The 24,755-nt window shown below is 37.8% G+C and overlaps 1 protein-coding gene across 1 annotated transcript in view; it reads left to right on the forward strand.

The window, feature by feature from the left end:
* The window catches only part of PTPRD (protein tyrosine phosphatase receptor type D), a 440,423-nt gene that overhangs the window by 211,249 nt on the left and 204,419 nt on the right, over positions 1–24,755 (forward strand). The window contains exons 4-10 of the mRNA XM_052645411.1: positions 6,601–6,789; positions 8,064–8,072; positions 8,777–8,794; positions 10,414–10,524; positions 11,945–11,956; positions 13,912–14,181; positions 16,894–17,475. Of these exons, the coding sequence (XP_052501371.1) occupies positions 6,601–6,789; positions 8,064–8,072; positions 8,777–8,794; positions 10,414–10,524; positions 11,945–11,956; positions 13,912–14,181; positions 16,894–17,475 (1,191 nt within the window). The remainder of the gene's footprint in view (positions 1–6,600; positions 6,790–8,063; positions 8,073–8,776; positions 8,795–10,413; positions 10,525–11,944; positions 11,957–13,911; positions 14,182–16,893; positions 17,476–24,755) is intronic.

Here is a 24,755-nt window from a genome sequence, read left to right on the forward strand (position 1 = left end):
AAGCAGGATCTGAACCGTGTGTTTCCCAGTGCAGCAACTGCACTAAATTAAAGGAATAGCCAAGCATAAACTGAACCTCTCAAATGAAAGTTGTTTGCTAATTAAATAAAACCTATGACTATAAAAATGTGAATTAATAACTATTTTGTGAATTTGTAAGTTTAGTACTACTTAAGACACTATAGGTGCAGTGATAAAGAGTCCACCTGCAGGAGATACAAGTCTGATCCCTGGGTCAGGAAGATTGCCTAGACAAGGAAATAGCAATGCACTCCAGTATTCTTGCTTGGGAAATTTCATAGACAGAGGGGCCTGGTGGGCTACGTATGTACAGTCCATGGGATTGCAGATTTGGACATGGCCTAGCAACTAAGCAATGAACACTGCAAAAGATAGTTTTGCCTCCTAGATTATATTTAAATTGAGAAGACCAATTCTATATCCCCAGAACAATTAAATAATGATTAACTGTTTAAATAGGTGCCACTGAGACTTCCCTGGTGGTCCAGTGGTTAAAACACCATGCTTCCAGTGCTGGGGTGGGTGCTGGAGTATGTGTGGGGATGGGTCGTGTTTGTCTCTGGTTGGGGAATTAAGATCTCACAGGTCATGTAGTAGCCAATAAATAAATAAAGTTACTTTATAAAAAGTGGTTTTATTTTAAGAAAAAGGTGCTGTTAAATGAATCCAGTAGAAATTCAGAGATACCACATGAATGAATGCAGACATGATTGTCAAAATTTCCTAAGCATGTCTAATTCCAAGTGTTTATGAATACTGTAATGGTTAAAAAGGAAATAACATATAACCATGCCCTCTGTGAGTTTTGAAAGCATTTAAGAGGGGCTGCTATGAACTGTTGACTGTATTGTCAATTACACCTAGACGATCAAGTGTATCTGGCATATCTTTTAATATGTCTTTTGGAAGAGCATACTGTTGATATAAACGGCATGTTTTTTCCTTCATAAACATGTTTGCTATAAATTCATAAATTAGAAAAGTGGCATCACGGTAAACAGCCCCTTACTGAAAACTCTTTTAATAATTTGGGACCAGAGTCAAAGCACCTGTCTGATTGACTTCACTGAGTCCTAGCAAAATTAGGCAGGAGGAACTGCTTCTGGCCACCTCGGAAGGAGGCTGTGGTCTTAGCAGGCAATTCAGTTTTGTGTTTCCTATCAAATGAGAGAGATTGAATATTTGCAGAATTGGTGCGAAAGCAAAGCATCATTAAAATTGTTTATGGATGAACAATGAAAGCAGTTTGAGCAAATTATGCAAAAGCTATTACTTGATCATTCACAGATATCTAAAGCATAATTCTGTACCAAAAAAAAAAAAAAGACTCTTCCTCTCATATTCCTTTCAAGTTCTGGGGAGGGCAAGGGTTTTTAACAAAAGTTCCACAGCAGTGGAAAGTTAACTCTGAAAATTGCTGATGTTCATTTTTCTCTTTCCTTAATGGAACTGAAAGTTTCATATCAGCATGTTTCATTAAGACCCCAAACAGATTCAAAGAATGTGCTATATCTCCAGGTCTATTATAGCTGCCATTCCAAACAAAATATGTATGACTTCTACGATTCACTAAGCACAAGTATGTAGTAATCTGCCCTTTAATGGCCTCTCAAAATGACAGACGGAATGGCTTTGTGAAGGTCAAGTCTGATTTAAATTGTTGATGAATTAGTAGCTAATTCTACGTGATTGAATATTAATATGGAACAGTGATAAGTAAGGCATTTTAAATCTTAATGAGCACTTTGATGAACAGGACAAAATGTTTTTCTTTTCAACTCACGTAAAAGTTTAAAGCAACTGACATAATGACAATTTGTTAATTTTTGATTCTGTGTTTTCCTGTAAAAGTTCATGTGGTTAACATATAAAGGATATTGGGTTTTTCTTTTCTCAAGTTTCTGGTGCCATACATTTATGATCTGTCAAATTGATGGAATCAAATGGCCAAGGCAGTTTTATATAAATTACTAATACATGTAGAGATGAAAAAAAAAAAAAAACAAAAACAATTAACATCTTCTAAACTACGCCCACTGAGATAAGCATACCAATTAGAAATTTCATCATTTCTACCATTCATTTTATGTTGAATACTGAGTTTTATTGCCAAATACCTGACAGTCAGATTGGAAACAAGCCACAACTGTCAACGTGTAACAGCTCTGGCTATGTAAATCTGTTGCACTGTGATGTTTCTCATGAAAATTTAATGAAGAATATGCATTCAAAGGAGTTTTGTGCAAAAGGGGGATGGATAGAATGTAATTACCCTTATTAAAAATAAGAAAGGCGCTCTCTTTACATTCTCGTGTGATTAGGATGCAAGAATCATTATCTTTGTTGTTCACTGTGTCTATGGAGAGGGAGCTCTGAAGTGTTCTGTATAAGCCAGGAAGGAAAAGAAAGGTCATGCAGACGTTTTAGCCTGCTTTCCATAGGGCACAAGTCGGTTTTATCAGTGCTCCCCAAGGTGAGGTCTTCGTTTCTTATAAATGGTTATTAATTCTAAATTTCTTTGGTTAGAGCCTTTAGTAAGTGGCTCAACACTCTCAAGTCTTTGACACTTGCCACTGATGGGTATATAGAATATTGGCATGGCTTTCTAGAGAGACAAACTTGTTGAAGAACAGTAGTGACTGGTAGAGCAGTGTTCATGCATGCTGTTGTGACTAGTAGTTAGATGCCAATGGAGGAACTCAGTGCCCTGGGAAAGACAAGAACAGCTCAGGAATCCCAAGGTAATTGTTTTATTAACAGAAGTCAGTTGCTTTAAATATGGAAATTGACAATAACAAATTCTAAAAGCTTTTTCAGAAACTCATTTCTAAGAAGTTAGGCATGTAGTTGACTTAGGGGCACTTAAGGTAAATTATTCTATACTTTGAAGCAATCCAGACCAATGGCTGCCAAGTGAGATGTTTAATAATGTAATGTGGGCTTTTGAGCATTTTTCTTTATTTTCTTTATTCTCCCTAATAACATTAAAACTAAGCTTTAGATTTACAAATATACTGAATAAAGCTTTGAAGCCATTAAAAAAAGAAAAAGCCTGATAAAATTCAAGTGGAATAGAGTATTAAAAGTAGGACTTCCCTGGTGGCTCAGACGGTAAAGCGGTAAAGCGTCTGTCTACAATGTGGGAGTCCTGGGTTTGATCCCTGGGTTGGGAAGTTCCCTGGAGAAGGAAATGGCATTAAAAGAATCATACCCTAATTTTCAAAATACTCTTTACCTGATTTGTAATTTTAAACTTTACTTGGAGCCTTGAAAAATCATCTTGAAATTCCACTCTTAACCACTGTTTTTGGCACTTGTCCACTGTAGATGTGGGTCTGGCTGACAGTGTACGAGCATTCAGATAAACAGAAGGTATTGCTGCTTCCTCAAAAGAGCCATGTCTTTCAACTTAGGTGAAATGTATAATAGCTCATCGAAGTTAACTCTTTTTTAGTCTCTGGCCATGGGACAGGAAAATATTCTCTTGTGAATCCATGTGTCAAACCCAATTGCTTCAGCAACTTTATTGGACTTTTCGTCGATCACGCTGTAGAACAGCTGGAGTCTACTTTTCCCCATTAACCACTGATTTTCTCTTATAGTCACCCAGGTTTAATGTTCAGGATACTATCCATTTCTTGGGAGCTTTACTCTTGAGTAGTGTTTTGACATTCCTTTATTATTCACGATCAAAATCTCCCTCCCTCGTTCTGAACTATTCCCTCTGATGAACTCTCTACCATAAATAGTTTTGTACTATGTGTAGTAGAAACCTTTATAATCACTGTGATATATTCATATTTAGGTTTGGGAATCACAGATTTCTCAAACTCTGTTAATTCAGACTAGCGTTATGGGAAGGGATTTGGATACAACTGAGGCATGGAGAAATTTGTGTTGTAGAAGGATAAACTGAGGAGATAAATTGGATTCCCTGGTGGCTCAGACAGTAAAGAATCTGCCTACAATGCTGGAGACCCTGGTTTGATCCCTGGGTCAGGAAGATCCCCTGGAGAAGGGAATGACTACCCACACCAGTATTCTTGCCTGGAGAGTTCTATGCTCAGAGGAGCATGGTGGACTATATAGTCCATGGTGTCACAAAGAATCAGACACAACTAAGCAAATATACATATATTTAAACTAAACAGTATTTTAAAAACACAAGACAGTGCATCTAGGTACTTACTACTACAGTTAATCTGAGGAGGAAAAGATTAAGTCTGTTTGAGTGAGTTTTGAAAAGCTTTATAATGAAGAAGATTTTGATTGTGTGGCTTTCTCAAGACACAGATGGAGTCCTCATTGGATATGATTTGTATAAGGAATGGTGAGAATTTCAGTGTGGGCAGAAGAAATGTTTCCTCTGAGGAAGCTTATCCATGAGAGGCTAAGAAAAATGGGCCATGATTTTAAAAGACTTCACTAGCCAGATTTCGCAAATTTGATTTACCCTTTAAGTATTGGCAACCCACTCCAGTATTCTTGCCTGGAGAATCCCATGGATGGAGGAGCCTGGTATGCTACAGTCCACGGGGTCGCAAAGAGTCAGACATGACTGAGCGACTTCACTTCACTTTCTTTCACTCTAAGTATTGAGACAGTAGAGAACACGTAGATTTGATCAGCAAGGCAGTGGAGTCATCAAAATGTAACCTTTTCCTTTGAAATTATGGATGTTTAGCAAGACACTGAGGATTATTCCAGAAATTGTCGGGGTCATCCAAGTGGAAGGTAGGTATCATGTCTGATTGTTTCCGTTTGTCTCACTGGTTGTGCTTTTGAGTCATTTTAATTGGTGGCTGATGACAATTCATCAAAGGTCATGAGAAAGTGATGATTACATTAACTCCAGGGTCCAATTGAAAGTCAAAATGTTTCATAATAGTCTTCAAACAGCCAAATTCTAATGCAAATATTATTGCCCATATAACTAAAATGCCTTCAGTGCCTCAACAGAATATACCTTTCTAACACTGACTGGAAGAACTGGTCATATAGGATAGCAATGTGGGTCTTGCTTGAGGGACTTCAGAGGAATTTAGTTTCTCAAGATCTAAGATATGGAGAAATTTTGATTAGGGATAGGGAAATGGCAACCCAGCCCAGGATCCCTGCCTGGAAAATCCCATGAACAGAGGAGCCTAATGGGCTACAATCCAGGGGATCACAAAGAGTCGGCACGACTTAGTGACTGAGCATGCATGCAAGGGAGAAATGAACTTTGGATGAGTTGAAGACTCAAAATTGACCCGTTTCAACTTTTTAATGACTGAAAGTGGTTCAGGACTTTGCAATGGAGGAAGGTATTCTCTTACCCTAAGGAATGGATATTTCCATGTTGCACTCTTGAGTTGCTTTTGTTCTTTTCTTCTTTTGTAAGGGAAACTTTCAGATACTTTTCTGACAAATTAAAACTCTCTACAGAGGAATTAATTCAGGTTGAACCTGTACTTGGGTTAAAAAAAAAATACATAGAGTTTTCCTTGAAAGTTAAAAGAAAACCATAATAGACTAAAATAGAAATAGCTTAGTCCAGCTAACCTGCTTGTTCTCCATGCCTTCCTAAAACTAGCTGTGCTACATCAGTGATTTACCCTCAAGGAAAAGTTTCCTTCTGAATATTTGTACTTCTGATGTGCCTTTCTTTCTGGCCACTGGACTTTCCTCTAAGAATTTTCCACAGTTTGTTGTGATCCACACAGTCAAAGGCTTTGGCATAATCCATAAAGCAGAAAAAGATGTTTTTCTGGAACTCTCTTGACCTGCCTCTTGAGAAATCTGTATGCAGATCAGGAAGCAACAGCTAGAATTGGACATGGAACAACAGACTGGTTCCAAATAGGGAAAGGAGTACATCAAGTACATATTGTCACCCTGCTTATTTAACTTAGATGCAGAGTACATCATGAGAAACCCTGGGCTGGAAGAAGCAAGAGCTGGAATCAAGATTGCCAGGAGAAATATCAATAACCTCAGATATGTAGATGACACCACTGTTAATGGCAGAAAGTGAAGAACTAAAGAGCCTCTTGGTGAAAGTGAAAGAGGAGAGTGAAAAAGTTGGCCTAAAACTCAACAATGGATGAGATGGTTTCATGGCATCACCCACTCAATGGACATGAATTTGAGTAAACTCTGGGAGTTGGTGATGGACAGGGATGCCTGGCATGCTGCAGTCCATGGGGTCTCAAAGAGTCAGACACGACTGAGCGACTGAACTGATACTGATTCTGACTTTCCTAATGGCTCATTTCATAGCTTTCTTTTGGTGCTCACTGACCTCCTCAGACACACGTATAATGACTGCTTCCGTGCTGCCAGAGAACTTGATTCATCTCCTGGTCGTGGTTTTTAATCACGTTTGAGCTACTTGTTAGGTTTTCAGCCTCTTCCTGGACTACACTCCTCTTGCCAGGAACAACATTGTTACCATACACTAACCTAACAGTGCAATGCTACTTGGATTATGTTAGTTTTTCAACAAATGCTAAGTAATGGGGAAGGTTAACAGTCAGTACCTCCTGAATCTTGGGTATCTGCCTTCATGACACGTTTGTATCACCTTTTGTCTTGCAGAGGATCAAATTCCCCGGGGCTTCCCTACTATTGATATGGGCCCACAGCTGAAGGTGGTTGAGCGTACACGCACCGCCACCATGCTTTGTGCAGCCAGTGGGAATCCGGATCCAGAAATCACTTGGTTCAAAGATTTCTTACCCGTCGACACAAGCAACAACAATGGCCGTATTAAGCAGTTACGATCAGGTAGGGTCTTGTTACTGTTTCCATGATCTCCTAGAGAATTTTAATTTTTCTTTTTAGTTTTTTCTCTATTTTAATTTTCATTTTATTTATTTTTATTTTTTAGGTATTAATTTTTCTCCCTCTTCTCTTTCTCTGTTATTTAATGTGTTGTCCACGTCTGTGATGTCATAGCCTGTTTCAGAGTCTGTCTTTCTTCTCTTCTCTGTGTTTTGCAGCTTCTGTTTAATCCACATTGCTCACTGCTGTGACTGTATTTTTGATAATTTATTTTTTAGTTTACTGCTCTTCTGCAGTATTTGATGGATTCATTTTCTCCTGTTTCTTTCTTATTTCTCTGTTTTCTTTTGAAACAAATTTATTTCAACATTGGACTTCATTCGAAACTTGCAAGGAGTTCCAATGGTTATATCCATTAAAAATCAAAAATGTTCATATTAAACACTAAAATGATTCCGTTTTATTAAAGTGTGTTTCTCTGTCTTCTCTACATTTTAACTCATCAAACTACCAACATTTAGTAAGTTTGGGCACATCTACTTTCTTTTCACTAATACATAAAACACAGAAATGTTATCTCATAAGTATCCAGATATATTTTTTATAAAGTCCTTTACAAAGTACCAATGAAAGGAGGGGATTTTTATTAATCTTATTATAATGTTATTATGAGTGAGTATTTTCTACACATTTGCCACAGTAGTGTGCGCCCACACTAAAGATTTTTAAACCCTCCAGTGACTGGATCTACAGAAGTCTGCTTTTGATTGGTGTAGACTCCAGCTTTTGCTTCTCTCTCTCTCTTCCTGTCTCTCTCTCTTGCTACCTGTTGCCCTTTCTCCCTCTCCCATCCCCACCCCAAGTTTATTCATTTGCTCTCTTTAGACTAAAAGTAGAGATAATTCTAAATCTGTTAATTTTTAGAGCCTGTCCCTAGGTAATTTCACAGGGATGTATACTAGTAAGCTGTTTATTTTGGCATGGGTAGTACTATTGATAATATAATTCTAAGTTGTTTAACTGCCTGTCTTCCCAGAATTCTCAGCTTTTGACCTGTCCTGTGATGTTAAAGCGTCTTGTTAACTGCCTCTTTTGCTTGTTGTCAGCAGAATTGTGTAGATTAGCATTCTGTTATTGTAAATAAAGAATTAATTATTCACCTGTAACATAGATGATTTAGTATATAAAGCTTTAACTCTGAAAAATTTGTACCAAATTATAAGGAATATAATAATATTTTTATGCTGTCTTTCTTCTCTCCGTATTTAAATCTCCAGAATCTATTGGTAAGTGCTTAGTTCTGAAGCGCACTTCACCCCCACTAATTTCCATATTCAGATTACTATTATTATTATTAATAAAATGCATGGCATGCATTTTACTAACTGTCAGTGTAGACACAAGATTTCCTAAGTGGCGTGCACATTCACACATCCACGGAACTGTTGTTGTAAGAACACTATGTAGAAAAATTAAATAATACACAAGTTATATCACACAAATGTAGCAATGTAAGTAGTGTAAGATATATCCAATGAACAGTGTTTGTTTCTAGTTAATCTTTAGTATTTCCTATAACAGTATATATATATACATATCTATATATATACTTAAAAAGATTAGCCAGTATTTCCCCCAGTTATGTCTTTAAAAATATTGTTTAGTTCTTTTTTTTTTAAGAGTATGAGGCATATAAGATATAATTCTAACCCTGTATAATCCCAGACCTAAGAACTCATTTGCTTCTCTGATAAAGGCAATGCTGCCTATTGTGGTCTTTGCCCTCTGTGGTCTAATGCAACTTGCTTTTATGATCTAATAATACTATCTAATATATTCCTGTTTTACCAGTAGAGTAATTCAAGTTTCTTTTAAGACCTTATTTAATTCTGTAAATCTAATTTAATTCTTCTCCCCAGCCCTAGCCTCCTTCTTCTCGTACTAATGCTTCTTCTTTCTAATCTTATTTGCATTCATATTATCCACCCAGGTGGTACACCAATAAGAGGTAAGAGTGCTGAACTAACGTTCACAGAATGATCTTGCTCATTCTTTCTGTCCTTTCATCACGCTCATCTTTGTCCTGTTTTCAGAATCATTCCAATAATGTCCATCAACTTTATAATTTTCCTTTGTACTGTTTGGTTATGATTGGTGACTCTCATCTTGTGAGTTTTTCTTTCCTTTTTCCTTTTTCTCTTTGTTTTGTTCATTTCTTTCTTTATGAAAATGATTCTTTAAGTTGTGATATGCTTCAAAGAAAGCATATCCAGGTCTTTAGACCACAGACCAGTCACAGCGTACCATCTGTCCCTCTTTTTTTCTTTTCTTCTTCTTCCTTTTTCCTTTTTTTCTTTTTCTTTTTTCTTCTTTTTCCTTTTTTTTTGGTCCAACTGGAGAAAAAAAAAAAAAGATCATTTTTTTTCTTCCTTAGCTGTTCTTGTTCTGGACCAAAGTCAAGATGGTCTGGAGAACAGTGGCAGACATGCAGAAGACAGCCTGGAACACCTGCTTTTTGTCTTTATCTTTCAAAAGGTTTTTGCTTTTGTTCTTCAATTCTTTTTTCTCTTACTGTCTTAAAAGTCAAAGAATGACTCCCCCTTCCACCTGATCACACTCGCCTGCAACCTGACAACAGTGCTTTTTTCCCCTCCCACTTCTTTTTTTTCTTGGATTACTCGCCTCTGGATTTTTCGAACTTCTGTCCTTCAGGCTCTGGAGACAAAAGGTGCTGAGTATTCTTGGTGGTATGTGGTATTGATGGTTTTTCAGACTTTGACTCAGTGTGCATTTCTTTTATAATTCTTGTTTTGTATTTTTCTTGGGGTTTTGTGACACCACACTGCTAATCCCACTGGTGGATTTTGATGGGTGTCTTAGGGGATCCGTCTCGAGGTCCTCAAGCAGTGGTTGGTTGGCTCTCCGGGCTGGCATAGGCCGTGCTTTTTAACTTTTTTAAAACCTTCTAATTCAATTACTCTTTGTTTTTCAGCAAACGTAATAAATGATTGTAAGTCGTGGCAAACTGGTCTTTCTTTTCTTAAAAAATCTGCATGTCTTAAGGGAGTTTTGTTTCTTTAAGTAATATTTTCATGATATATAATGACTAATTTTAATTTTTTTTGCTTCATGCAGCCTTTTTTGTGCTTGCTGCGTATTTTTGGCTTTCTTCAGCAGAAGACTTTCTTGAAAACCCGGCCTGGTTTTTTTTGAGAGTACCTCTCTTTTGCGCCACTTTTGCTACCAAAATGAAACAAAACAAAAACCAAAAAATTAATCTTTTGTTTGATTTAAAAGCCATACTTCCTTGAAGCAGTCTCACCCATCTTCATTTTATTAGTCTAGGAAATAAGCGTATTAATTATGAGTAGAATTCTTGCTTGGGAAAAGATAAGTTTTTATTATGCTAGCGTTGATGATGTAAAAAATTTTTTAAAAAAGAAGAAATAATCTCTGTATGTTTTTCTCATCGCATCATTTCTGTCTGTGCACCTTGGCAAGAGATTGAATCGACGTTGAGCGGATCTTCCTTTGCAGGGCTTTTCATATTGTTAAGAGGTTTAGCTTTCTGCTCTGAGAAAGCTTTCTCTGACCATCTCTTTGGCAATATATTTTATATCCATGCAGGAGCCCTTCAGATCGAACAGAGCGAAGAATCTGACCAAGGAAAATATGAGTGTGTTGCTACCAACAGCGCGGGCACTCGCTATTCTGCCCCTGCCAATTTATATGTCAGAGGTAGGAATGACGTAACTGTGGCATTGCGTGTTCATTCAGGCTCAGGGGGAATTGAGATATCCACAGGGTCTGTGTGACTGTGTCAGGATTTAATCAGCTGATGTGCTAATAATGACAGTAGCTGAAGCATTTTAGTGGGTAGAGAATTAAATATTTTAAATATATGGTTAAAAAAAAAGGTGGACCACTCTTGAGTAAAATCTATCCTGAGGCTTGAAGTTTGTAAGTATATTTGCATTTTGACATCTTGATTATTACTTTAAGTGCATTGATTGAACTGTGTTTTGCATTGGTTTGAGGTTTTCTTTTCCTTCTCCTTTTTTTCTGTTGCTGTGACTCTTCTGTTTCCTTATCAAACCCTGAGATAATTGCTTGGTGTGCCACTAATCAGTTCTCTGTGCAACTCCAAGCATAAAGGTGTTTATGTCTTTATGACCTCTGCTGCAGAGTTGTAAGGGTATAACTGCTAATCTATAAAAAAAAAGAAACAGGTGCTACATGCAACTAGCACAGTTGTATTGTCTTCTTCCTTTTTATACTTATTTATAAACACATAGTATTATCATGTGCATATGCCTATGCATATATATATATATATTTATACACACACACAAGGTTTTTTTTTAATTATTCACTTTCAGAAAAGTTTAATCTCTTGATTGCCAGGGAACAGTGATTGTATTTTAAATCATGATATCATTGTCCTTGGGAGAAGAATGAGTAAAGATACATCCATATTTTTTTTAAAGTATTAGAAATGATTAAATTTTGAGCTTATAAATGGCTGTTCCTTTCATTTCAACTAGAAAGAAATACTTCTTCCCTGGAGTTCTCAAAGCTGCTTCCTGTACTTTTATTGTCCAATGAAAGCGCTCTTATTCCTGATCTCCATGCCTATGAATAACCACAAAAAGTGTGGGTTGGGGGTGGGGATATGTAAAAGACAGGAAAAGCTCTAAGTTACAATAAAATGAGTTCCCTTAGGAAAATATCTAGCTTGATTTTGAAATTTTTGTTTGAGATAAATTTGTTTCCTTGGGGATGCTTTTCTCTCCTGTCATTCTCTGGAGTCTGGGGTGGGAGAACATGAAGAAAAACTATTTCTTCTCCAAATTCTTTGAAAGCCCCTTGATCCTTTTTCTCACAGTGGTGACCTCCTTTGCTGCATGAGGCATGTGTACCTTCTTCAATGGAAAAATTTCAAAATGATGCTAGCTATTCTTTCTAATACTGTTGTGTTAGTCCTTGAAGTGTTGCTAACGTTTTCAGCCGAGGTAGGAAAGATTAAATAAATCAGATAAAGATGTTCAAGTAGCAGTTGAAAGCCTTGATATGGCCTTTTTACTCTCTCTGTGTTTCCCTTGTTTTTCTCCTTTCCTCATTTCATTGTGTTCTGCATCAAACCCCCTACATCCCTCAGAGCTGCGAGAAGGTTGGTGTGTTTTTTACTTTTTACCCACCTTACAAAACTATTAATTAAACCAATAACAAAGAATACAAATGAAATGAATGTAGCTGCATTGTGGTCTTCTTTTGGTTAATGGTATGTTCTAGCAGAGAATGCCCTTGGCCATGGCTTCCGGTGCTTGCTGGTGGTTCCTAACTGAGGTGCATGATGGGAGAGAATGAACCTGGGTGCATGGTAACGGGTAACACTTAACTCTCAGGGCCGGTGAACTTGGTCAGTGTTCCTGCTTTCCTTCCTGCTCCACTTTTCCCGTCTCCTGCCCCACGTTTAATTTCTGTCTCACAAAGATGCCTGCTGCCCATAGAATGACTTCGTAGTGGTTCCACTAATCCCAAGCATGAAGACTAAACTCTCCTCCATTTTTCTTGACATGTTATTCGACACCTCGGAGTCCACACTGGCTCCTGTCTGCTTTGTGTGACCTGTGAATTGGCTGCAGGAGGCATGCCTAGCCCTCTCTTTTCTTCTCCTATACCTGTCATTCACCCGTGAGGCCACTGCAGCAAGCCCTCTCAAATCCATGGAGGTTTCTCTCGTTCTGAAGGACAGCCAAAAAGTTGACAGACAGAATGATTTACTTACTATCTTGGGGTTCTGTGGTTGTTTGTTTATTAACATTTATAATTTTAATAATCACTTGATTATCCATATTTAAGGTCTGCTCTAAATGATTACCTCTTAACCTGAAATGCTCATGGTATAATGTTTTGCCAATAAAAGCCCAAGATGAATCCTATGTCTCTTACCCTCTCCTTGTACCATGTTTGAGACACATGTACTTCAACACACATAAACATACAGATTATCTGAAGCAGGAACACTGAACTGTAATTGCTTGTTTTCTTCTGTGTTGTATTGCTTTAATATGATCTACTGTCTTCATGTCATGTCTCACTGTATGGTTTAGATCCATTGTCCCTCAGTTTGAATGTAGGCATAAAAAGCCTCCGACTAGATTTTTGTGTCATCACCTGTATTATTTTATCTTAGATGTGAACTGAATGGAATCTTGAATGTGAACTCCCCAGCTCCCTTCCTGAATTTGCAATCCATACCTTTGACAACCTGCCTTTGTCTAATATCTTCTTCCTTTTAATCCTACTGTCCTCCCCTAAATCTCTGTCTTAGTCACTGTACTTACCCCTCATCCCTTTGTGTTTAGTTCTTCCCCTGTTATTTCCTTTGCTGCCATTGCTCCTGGATGCCAGCCATTCTCCCGTCATCCTAAGCATGGCCTTGAGATCACCTTGTGCATGCCTTGCATGTCCCAATCCAGTATCTCTACTGGCATTGGCTTTGTTTCTTCCATGCCTATAAATTGATATGTGCATATATTTCTGTGTTTGTTCTGGTGTTAGTGTGAGGTCTTGAGGCTGCATCTCCTCTGAGTCTGAAAGCAAATAAATTGCATTTTCAGTGTACTCTAGATGATGTTTTCCAGGACTGGGATGTGACAGTGTGGTCCCACACATGCATTCACATCACCTGGAAGAGCACAGCACTGAAGTTGGTTTTGATACTCAACATAAACCTACTGATGGCCTTCCAGCCCACTTTCCTGCATATACATGAATGCATAGAATCCTTGTTATATGCATGCATGTATATGTTTTTGTGTTCATCTTATGCATGATGTTTGTGTATTGTTAGTTTGTAGATAGTTTTTTTGTGGGGCCCTTGTAGGTCTGAATCAACTTTTGTATGAATGTGCCTAAGATATCAATGACTAAAATAATTTTTTCTGTGTATACACATACCATACTCGTATGGTGTGTATTATCCACAGTTTTACATGTTTTGTTTTTGGACAATCCACAATATGTTTCAATATGTGTCTGTACAGTGCATGTCATGTGTTGAATCAGGCTGCTTTTCCTTGCCTTGTATATTTTATCATCTTCCTTTGTGTTTTGTTCCAGTTCGCCGTGTCCCACCAAGATTCTCTATCCCACCCACTAATCATGAGATCATGCCAGGTGGAAGTGTTAATATCACCTGTGTGGCTGTGGGGTCACCAATGCCTTATGTGAAGTGGATGTTGGGGGCAGAAGATCTGACACCTGAAGATGATATGCCAATAGGAAGAAATGTCCTGGAACTGAATGATGTAAGACAGTCAGCAAATTACACCTGTGTTGCTATGTCAACACTGGGTGTCATTGAAGCAATAGCACAGATCACTGTCAAAGGTATGCTCAGTAGTTCATGCTTGGAGGATCTGGGTCCCCTCACATCAACTGACTAATGCCGCTACAAAGTCTGTTCTTGAAATCCTAAAATGAATCCGTTCATTGGGCAGTGTTTCACATAGTCTTGTTTGTGGTATCACGTTAGATACACATATCTAGGTAGGCAGATTCTCTCTTAAAAGTATTGACAACCTAAGTCATGATAATTTTCAAAATATCTAAGTGGTAGCCAGGCTCAGGCACTAACAGGGCAGGATGAGGAATGCTCAGCATGCTCAGCTGTAATGGTCGGGTTGCTGTGTACAGGTTTTACATTCATCCAGAACCTTGAGAAGAGGTACATGACAGAAAAATCCAAGTAAGTGTTAATAAATGCTCAAAATCCCAGAAGACAGAAAAATAGAGTTGAAATCAACATGGTCTAATAATAGATGCTTTAAATTTTTTATAGACTCTGCCATTAAAATGCAAAATGTAAGTGTGATTATATTCTGTTTTAGCTTCATCTCTCACCTTGTGTAGGTGAAGTGCTCAACAATTTTTTTTTTCTTGAAATAAGGGTACTGACTATAACCAATGAATTATATGCCTTGGTTACTTTTGAATCAAAGGAGGGGAAATGAATATGTGAGGGAACCAGCTGTTTTTACAAAGTATTTATAGAATTTTAGAAAACTTTCCTAAAATGAGTCAGTATGAGAGTAACTTTAGATTTCTGCAAATGTCTGGAACTATTGCAAAATGAACACAAATTATCTTCCCCTTCTAGGAATTGTGACCCTAAAAAAAATAATGGACCACACATAATGTAATCAGTGCCATACCTTTGACCAAATATATATATACTTACTATATACCATATAAAAATAATGTGACATAAGAACAAGGTACACACCGTTTTCAGTATTTCATCATTTAAAATAGTAATGTTTCATTACATATAATTACTGTACTAAGCATACTATTACAGACACAAAACCTGTACTGTATAATCGGCGTCACTTAGTGAAACTGAGAGTATCTGTTAAATATCACTAAACACGCATCTTTAATTAGCAATATTTTTACTTGCCTCAAGAATACAGAAAAGCATCTAGGGAAAATTCAGATTATCCGCTTTCTTGCAAAATGCCAGACCAGAATATTTAAACAAATGTCTTTTTATTATTATTTTCCATAAAATCCCTTGGCCAAATATTATCATTCCATGGTTCTTAGAGTCATATGCAAATATTGAATCACCTTTCCCATACTAACCATGTCAGCTTTAAATATTTGAAGATTTACTAAAGACCTTCAGGAATGCAAAAGCAGGAGTCACATTAAACTAATATCTTGTTCAATTTCTTATCTTTGTTTTCCTGACTCTTGCCACTTCCCTACCCCCTCCTCCTCCAACATAAATAATAAAACATGAGGGTGAAACTTGATGGCAAAAAGTGAATCGAAACTAAAAGCACCTTAGAGAAAGGACTCATTTATTCAGGTAGTCATTTCACAATGCTTCTTACAGACCTACTCAGGTCTAGACAGTGTTCTAGGTATTGTTGGTGTAACAGTGATTAAATACAAGTTTGTTATTCTTGAAGAGTTACCATTGTAAGGAGTGTTTTATTTTCTTTAAGTTGAAAAGGAAAGAAGAGTACTAAAGAGCTGTTTATAGGAGTGTTACTCTCTGAGTTTTCTCTAAAAAAATCAGCTTGTGAAATTCTCCCTTCTTCCCTAACACCATACCTTTCTGAATCACTATCCCAGGGGAGGTGCTTGAATACGAGGCCACTGGTATAGATGGCTTTTTTTCTTAGTTAGTAGCATTTTGAGTTGTGCTTTTCTCCTAAAAAAATAGAACATGATTTCTAAAATATGAAGTTAATTGAAATGTTTTTCATGTAGCTATAATATGATATTACTGATATTGGATATAGAATATATATTATGACAATAAAATATTTTTAAAAGAGATTTCTGGATAGGCTTTAATTTAGTTCCTTCAGCATATTTTGAATATTAAGTAAAAAAGCATGAATTTGATTGATTAACTTGAAATTGTTATTCTTTGTTAACCTTTAAAGTATTGGTTATTTTTAAAAAATTATAATGCTGTTGTCTATGTCATACATCTTGAAAACATAATGAATACTCTTATAGCAATTGAATACCATTTCATTATATTTAAAATTTTGCTCTTTTCGATGTTTATTAGTATTTAGTTGTATCATTTTTTTGAAGTGAGAATCTCATTGGCCAAGCTTTTGTAGTAATTGTAATAACTGGAACCACTGTTTTCTCAGGGTGCCAGATATATTCTAAGAGCATTACTGGATTAGCTCATTAATCTTCACCACAAACTCATGAAATACAGTTTACCCAACTGTACAATTCCAATAATGCATTTTTTCCTATTTTTCACATGAGAAAACTAAAGCAAGCTGAAATTAAGCAATGTATCCAGAATCTCATAGATAATAAGTGGTGAATTTCGTTATCAGCCCCCAAATGCAATGCTATAGAATACACTTCTAGTCACCTGGGGTTTGCCACCTGCGCATGTCTTACTGTACATCCTGACCACTTAGAAAACTGTACTTTGCTATGATTTCATCTAATTAAATCTTCGCTAGATACGTAATCGCATCACTCTAATACTAGAGTTATGGAATCTTGTGATTTCTTAAAGATGATGGGTGTTCATGGCCTTTTTTCTCCCTCAAGCCTTACCCAAACCTCCAGGAACGCCTGTCGTGACTGAGAGCACAGCTACAAGCATCACGCTGACATGGGACTCTGGGAACCCCGAGCCAGTCTCCTACTACATCATCCAGCATAAACCCAAAAATGCTGAGGAACCTTACAAAGAAATTGATGGAGTGGCAACGACACGCTACAGTGTCGCCGGACTAAGCCCCTACTCGGATTATGAGTTCAGGGTCGTCGCTGTCAATAACATTGGGCGGGGGCCTCCCAGCGAGCCCGTGCTGACGCAGACCTCAGAGCAAGCACCGTCCAGCGCCCCGCGGGATGTCCAGGCACGGATGTTGAGTTCAACCACCATTCTGGTACAGTGGAAGGAGCCTGAAGAACCAAATGGACAGATTCAAGGATACAGAGTTTATTATACAATGGATCCCACTCAGCATGTCAACAACTGGATGAAACACAATGTAGCTGACAGCCAAATCACGACTATAGGCAACTTAGTGCCCCAGAAAATGTATTCTGTCAAAGTTCTGGCTTTTACCTCAATTGGAGATGGTCCTCTTTCAAGTGACATTCAAGTCATTACTCAGACAGGAGGTAGGTCTGCTTCTGAATGGGGAGTAGGGTGGAGAAGAGTTGGTGCGAAGAAATGGCAGGGGCAAAAACAAAGAAGAAAGATAGTAGACAGTTTAGTTTTTGAGATTTAGAGCTTCTAAGTAAGGAGTTAAGGCATGTGAAAAGGAACAGGCATGGACACTGAAAGACTATAAATAATACAGTCCTTTGAAAAGAGGATGTATTTAACATCTTTTTTTTTAATTGAATTATGGTTGGTGTACAATATTACATAGGTTTCCAGTGTGACCATACAGTGATTCACAGGTTTTAAAGGTAATGCCCCATTTATGGTTATTATAAAATATTGGCTAAATATTTCCCATGCTGTGCAATATATCTTTATAGCGTATACCTAATCGTCTATAACTCTTACTCTCCTACCCCTGTCTGTAGCATCCTTTCTTTTTGTATCCAAATGACTTGAAGACTTTCTGCAGGAGATGGATGAATGCATCCACCATGCAGCATTTAGAGAATAGAAGAACCGTGCTCCTTTATATTAGCAACTCTAATAGAATAGTCCCAAAATTTATTTAATCTGTGGAGGAGTGGATGATTCAAGATAAAGTTAAAACTAAAGCCATTTGTCAGGAGGCCTTGGATATTTAAATGGTTTATATTTGCCAGGAAGCAGCTTGCTTAAAAATTAATATTCTGTTAATGTTTTTAATTTTTTTGTCTTTGTATGGGCTCATGGGTAAAGACAGTTGCCAATATCTGAAATCAAACTCTGGGGCCTTATTCACCCATTTTACTGGATGTTAGAGCAGACACCAGTGATTTTATGAAGAAAAACTTGGCCCTTCTAGTAGTTTTATTTTTATAAGAGGATATCAGATTTCTGTGGTCTTAGATTCAAATTGATCAGTTTGTCATGGGATGAGTTTTGCCTGGGAAATCCCAAGGGCAGAGGAGCCTGGTGGCTGCAGTCCAAATGGTTGGGCAGGACTGAGCATGCACACACATACACGGGAATAAACCATAGTGGGTTTCTTTTTAAGTTTATTCTTAAATATCTGAGAACTGTTCATGTGACTGTTTATTTTGTTGGAGCCTCTTAAACTTGTTATTGGGGCTTCCTGGTGGCTCAGATGGTAAAGAATCTGCCTGCAATGCAGGAGATCCGGGTTCAGTCCCTGGGTCAGGAAGATCCCCTGGAGAAGGAAATGGCAACTCACTCCAGTATTCTTGCCTGGAGAACCCCATGGACAGAGGAGCCTGGTGGGCTACAGTCCATGGGATCACAAAGAGTTGGACACAACTGAGTGACTGACACTTTCAAACCTGCATTAATCTGTGATTGTCTTGGCGGCATGCCATTGGTTTGTTCTGAAAATCCACATATGGACCATATAATTGGAGAGTGTGTCTGTAATCTGTAGTCATAGCTCATGGGTAATCCTGAGAATGAATCATTACATTTTCTCAGCTGTCAAAAGTCGGTAAACTTATGTTTAACCACTGACTTGTTTTTATGTTGTGGACTTCCTGCATCTTGTGGCTGGGAACGTTCGCCTAGGCTGCTAGAAATCTAGTATGTTTATAGCTCTCCTACCTTTATTCTCATACTGTTACTTGGCTCTTATTGGTTTGTTCATGGATTTATCACTAAAATATCAAAAAGATGACTGTAGAAGTGTTTTATCATTGTTCTACTAAAACTCATCCATATATCTTCTTGGTTTGGCTTTTATTGTGTTCACAGTTCTTCTGTGTTTCTTACGTTAATATGCATGAAAGTATTATAGAGTAAGTTTTTCATAAGTTTCTTGTTGAAAAATGTAGAAATCAGTGAATCTCATTCTTTTTCTTGACTGAAAATAGTCAACTGTTGAGATTATTTTTTATTATACTATTCTAGCAGTTAAATAACCATTAAAGATATAAGAAAGTATATAGGAAGAGTATATACCTATACTCCAGTTCTACGTTTTTAGGTTTTTCAGCTTTTATACGGAAAGAAACTCTGATCTTAGAGTAATGTAACCAAGGTTTGAATCCTTAAGTCCCATGTTTAGCTCTATAACCTTTGACAAGTTACTTCATCTCTCTGAACTTCAGTTTTCTCATCTAAAGTAACAACCCCTTTATAGAGTTTAGGAGTAGTAGTTTTTTTCTGTTTTTGTTTTTGTTTTAATTTTCCTAAGGCTGCCGTACAAAATGCTACTTCCTGGGTGGCTGAAACAACAAAAATGGATCGTCTTTGGTTGTAGTGACTAGAAATTTGAGAGCCACGTGTCAGCAGGCTTGGTTCCCTCTGAGAGCTGTTAGGGAGGCCCTGGGGCTCGCTCCTAGCTTTTGGTGGTTTGCGGGTAATCTTGGCTGTTCCTCAGCTTGTAGAAGCATCACTGTGATTTCTGCCTACATTGTTCATGGCCTTCTCCCTGGGTGCGTGTTTCTCTGTCCAAATTTCCCTTTTTTATAAGGTATCAGTCATAATGGATTAGGGCCCAACCTAATGATACCATGTAATCCTGATAATGACTAATTACATCTAATATAATGACTGATTATATCTGCAGTAATTTTATTTCCAAATAAGGTCACTTAATAAGGTTCTTGGTATTAGAAATTCAACGTATGATCATTTTTGTGGGAGACTCTTCAACCCGCAACAAGACTATCAATTAGATAATGGACAGAAATATTTTCTAACTTCAGTTCTGTATGATCATCATCATCACAGCTAACATGCTGGGCAGTCTGCTTCTGGGTGTATTCATTCTTCCTACTCATTTAGATAGATGTGGAATTATCTCAAGTAAATTGAGGATCAGTAAAGGTGAAGAGAGTCAGTAACTTCCTTTGGGTCGTAGGTTATTATCTGGATACTCTAGATTCTTTTTGGGGAAGGCAACGGCACCCCACTCCAGTCCTCTTGCCTGGAAAATCCCGTGGACGGAGGAGCCTGGTGGGCTGCAGTCCATGGGGTCGCTGAGGGTTGGGCACGACTGAGCGACTTCACTTTCACTTTTCACTCTCCTGCATTGGAGAAGGCAACGGCACCCCACTCCAGTCCTCTTGCCTGGAAAATCCCGTGGACGGAGGAGCCTGGTGGGCTGCAGTCCGTGGGGTCGCAAAGAGTCGGACACGACTGAGCGACTTCACTTTCACTTTTCACTCTCCTGCATTGGAGAAGGAAATGGCAGCCCACTCCAGTGCTCTTGCCTGGAGAATCCCAGGGACGGCAGAGCCTGGTGAGCTGCCATCTCTGGGGTCGCACAGAGTCAGACACAACTAAAGTGACTTAGCAGCAGCAGCAGCAGCAGCAGCTAGATTCTTTTAAGCACCATTATCTTTTCTATTACTTTTCAAAATTTTTATTTGGTATGGGGTATAGCTGATTGAGAAACAGTGTTGGGATAGTTTTAGATGAGTGCTGAAGGAATTCTGCCATACCTATACATGTATCCATTCTCCCCCAAACTCCCCTCCCATCCAGGCTGCCACATATCATTGAGCAGAGTTTCATGTGCTATGCAGTGTGACCTTGTGGGTTATCCATTTTAAATATAGCAGTGTGTCTGTGTCCATCCGAAACTCCCTAACTGCCCCTCCCCTGCTTCCTTACCCTTGTCAACCGTAGGCTTGTTCTCCAACTCTGTGAGTCTGTTTCTGTTACGTCAGTTCATTTGCATTATTTCTTTTTAGGTTCCACATATAAGGGATGTCTTAGGATATTTCTCCTTCTCTGTCTCACTTACTTCACGTAGTAGGACCTTCTCTAGGTTCATGCATGTTGCTACACATGGAATTACTTCATTCCTTTTATTGGCTGGTTATATTCCATTGTATATATGTACCATGTCTCTTTATTCATTCCTCTGTCAATGGACTTTTAGGTTGCTTCCATGTCTTGGGTATTGGGTATTGTAAACAGTGCTGCGATGAACACTGCTGTACATATATCTTTTCAAATCTTCTTTTTCTCCAGATGCAGGCCCAGGAGTGGGATTGCAGGGTCATATGGCAACTCTGTTTTTAATTTTTTTAAGAAAACTCCATACCATTGCTGTACCAATGTATATTCTACCAGCAGTGTGGGAGGGTTCCCTTTTCTCCACACCTTCCCTGGCATTGATTGTTTGTGGAATTATTTATGATAGCCATTCTGGCTGCTATGAGGTGATATCTCATTGTGGTTCTGACTTGCACTTCTCTAATAATTAGCAACATGGAACATCTTTTCATGTGCCTGTTAGCCATCTGTATTAGGCCAACTTTTTCACTCTCCATTTTCACTTTCATCAAGAGGCTTTTCAGTTCCTCTTCACTTTCTGCCATAAGGGTGGTGTCATCTGCATATCTGAGGTTATTGATATTTCTCCTGGCAATCTTGATGCCAGCTTGTGTTTCTTCCAGTCCAGCGTTTCTCATGATGTACTCTGCATATAAGTTAAATAAGCAGGGTGACAATATATAGCCTTGACGTACTCCTTTTCCTATTTGGAACCAGTCTGTTGTTCCATGTCCAGTTCTAACTGCTGCTTCCTGACCTGTATACAGATTTCTCAAGAGGCAGGTCAGTTGGTCTGGTATTCCCATCTCTTTCAGAATTTTCCACAGTTTATTGTGATCCACACAGTCAAAGGCTTTGGCATAGTCAATCAAGCAGAAATAGATGTTTTCCTGGAACTCTCTTGCTTTTTCCATGATCCGGTGGATGTTGGCAATTTGATCTCTGGTTCCTCTGCCTTTTCAACATTCAGAAAACAAAGATCATGGCATCCGGTCCCATCTCTTCATGGGAAATAGATGGGGAAACAGTGGAAACAGTGTCAGACTTTATTTTTGGGGGTTCCAGAATCACTGCAGATGGTGATTGCAGCCATGAAATTAAAAGACACTTACTCCTTGGAAGGAAAGTTATGACCAACCTAGATAGCATATTCAAAAGCAGAGACATTACTTTGCCTACTAAGATCCGTCTAGTCAAGGCTATGGTTTTTCCTGTGGTCGTGTATGGACATGCTAAAATTTGTAGTTAGAAAATTAAGAACCAGATTTAGTGATTAAGTATAATAACCTCCAAATAAAAAGGTATTCCTTCTTCTTTTAGATAAATATATTGTTTTTTCCTATGTAAATGGTTTAGTGTACCTCTGTCCTGGGATAATCGAATAGCTACTGCAAGTATTTCAGAAGTAAATCATACTTAATTCTTGGATACAATACTTGAAACCCTGTATTTCCTGCCTCTGTTCAAAAACCCAGTAGGAACCAAAAAAAAAAGATATTTGTAAATTATTAATTTAAAAGACAATGGTGCTTTAGCAAAGGAGACGAAAAAGAAAATAAAAAGATAACCCACCAATTGGTATTAGGCTAATGGATAAGGAACTAGTCTCTAAAAATATCAAAGTGTTTTATTTTTTTTCTTATGACAGGAGGATTTAGCTAAGAAACCAAATAGTTTCTGAAACTAAATCCAACCAAAACATAAGAATCTTTGAGAATCATGAGATCCTTATCTTAAGAACATGGAATGGCAGACGATAATGCTTTCAGTCACAATTTAATGGAAGATATAGAACTGATGTTTCAATAGACCATATTTTGATTTTCTATATTACCAGGGGACATAATGTAACATAAATCATTACTCAGTGAAGGTAATATTGTGACAGGAGCAATTGAGTTAATGTGATCCAGGGACTCTGTACCTAAAAAAAAAATCTAGATAAATGGGTCACAGATGCATTAGAATAGCTGTTATCAGTTTCTGTTTAACTTTTTTTCTTTTACATTAAGATATTTCCAAGAACCTTGCATAATAGTTGTGATTTTAATACCCATTGATTGAGAAGATATATAATGACATGATGACTTGTGCCTGCCAAGATCAATAGGCTAAGAAAACCTTCCGAAATGGCACAATGATTTGATCTGTTCTCCAGACTTAATTAACAAAGGCCATTTGATGTTAGTGGACACCTGCCAAATACAATGATGTTAGTTCTGATATAATTAATGCTGAGATGCTCTTGATTAGCTAAATCATAGAACCACTGCTCAGCAAAACATAAAACCATTATAAAAAATTATTTTAGTTAGGTTATATAAAATTTAAGTTTATGATTATTCTCACTAATATTTTGTCTTTTCCGAACCTAAAAAAATTCACAGGTCAGTAATATATCTATATAAACTTCTCAAATATATTTTAATTTTATATCCAGAGAGATATATATTGTATGTCTACTTAATCAGAAAGGTACATTCATTATATTACCTTTAATTCCCTGACAATAATATTTCTGTTTTTGTTTAAAATCAGACTCTGCAGAAACGGTAATTAGAAATAAAGTGAGTTTAAGAGAGACATTATTACTTTTGATCTTTTCTAAGAGTACTGTCATACATATTGATATAAATGGAGTTGATGTAAATTCGTAATTTCTAGTAATACAGACAATCAAAATATCTATCTGTTGTTGTCGTTCAGTCACTTAGTCGTGTCCGACTCTTTGCGACGCCATGGACTGCAGCACACCAGACTTCCCTGTTCTTCACCATCTCCCAGAGCTGGCTCAAACTCATGTCCATTGAGTCAGTGATGCCATCCAACCATCTCATCCTCTGCCGTCCCCATCTCCTCCTGCCTTCAATCTTGCCCAGCAAAAGGATCTTTTATAATGAGTCAGCTCTTTGCCTCAGATAGCCAAACTGTTGGAGCTTCAACTTCAGCATCAGTCCTTCCAATGAATATTCTGGGTTGATTTAGGACTGACTGGTTTGACCTCCTTTTAGTCCAGGGGACTCTCAAGAGTTCTCTAACACCACAGTTCAAAAGCATCAATTATTCTATGCTCAGCCTTCTTTATGGCCAACTCACATCTGTACATGACTGCTGTTAAAACCATAGCTTTAACTGTAACTATATGGACCTTTGTCAGCAAAGTAATGTCTCTGCTTTTTAATAAGCTGTCCAGGTTTATCGTAGCTTTTCTTCCAAAGAGCAAGCATCTTTTAACTTCATGGCTGTAGTCACCCTCTACAGTGATTTTTGAGCCCAAGAAAATATAATCTGTCACTGTTTCCATTGTTTTCCCCTCTGTTTGGCCATGAAGTGATGGGACCAGATGCCATCATCTTAGTTATTTGAATGTTGAATTTTAAGACAGCTTTTTCACTCTCCTCTTTCACTTTCATCAAGAGGCTCTTTAGTTCCTCTTTGCTTTCTGCCATCAGGGAGGTGTCATTGCAAATCTGAGGTAGTCGATATTTCTCCCAGCAATCTTGATTCCAGCTTGTGCTTC

This window comes from Budorcas taxicolor, chromosome 8 (assembly GCF_023091745.1).
Source record: "Budorcas taxicolor isolate Tak-1 chromosome 8, Takin1.1, whole genome shotgun sequence".
In the NCBI taxonomy this organism is placed as follows: Eukaryota; Metazoa; Chordata; class Mammalia; order Artiodactyla; family Bovidae; genus Budorcas; species Budorcas taxicolor.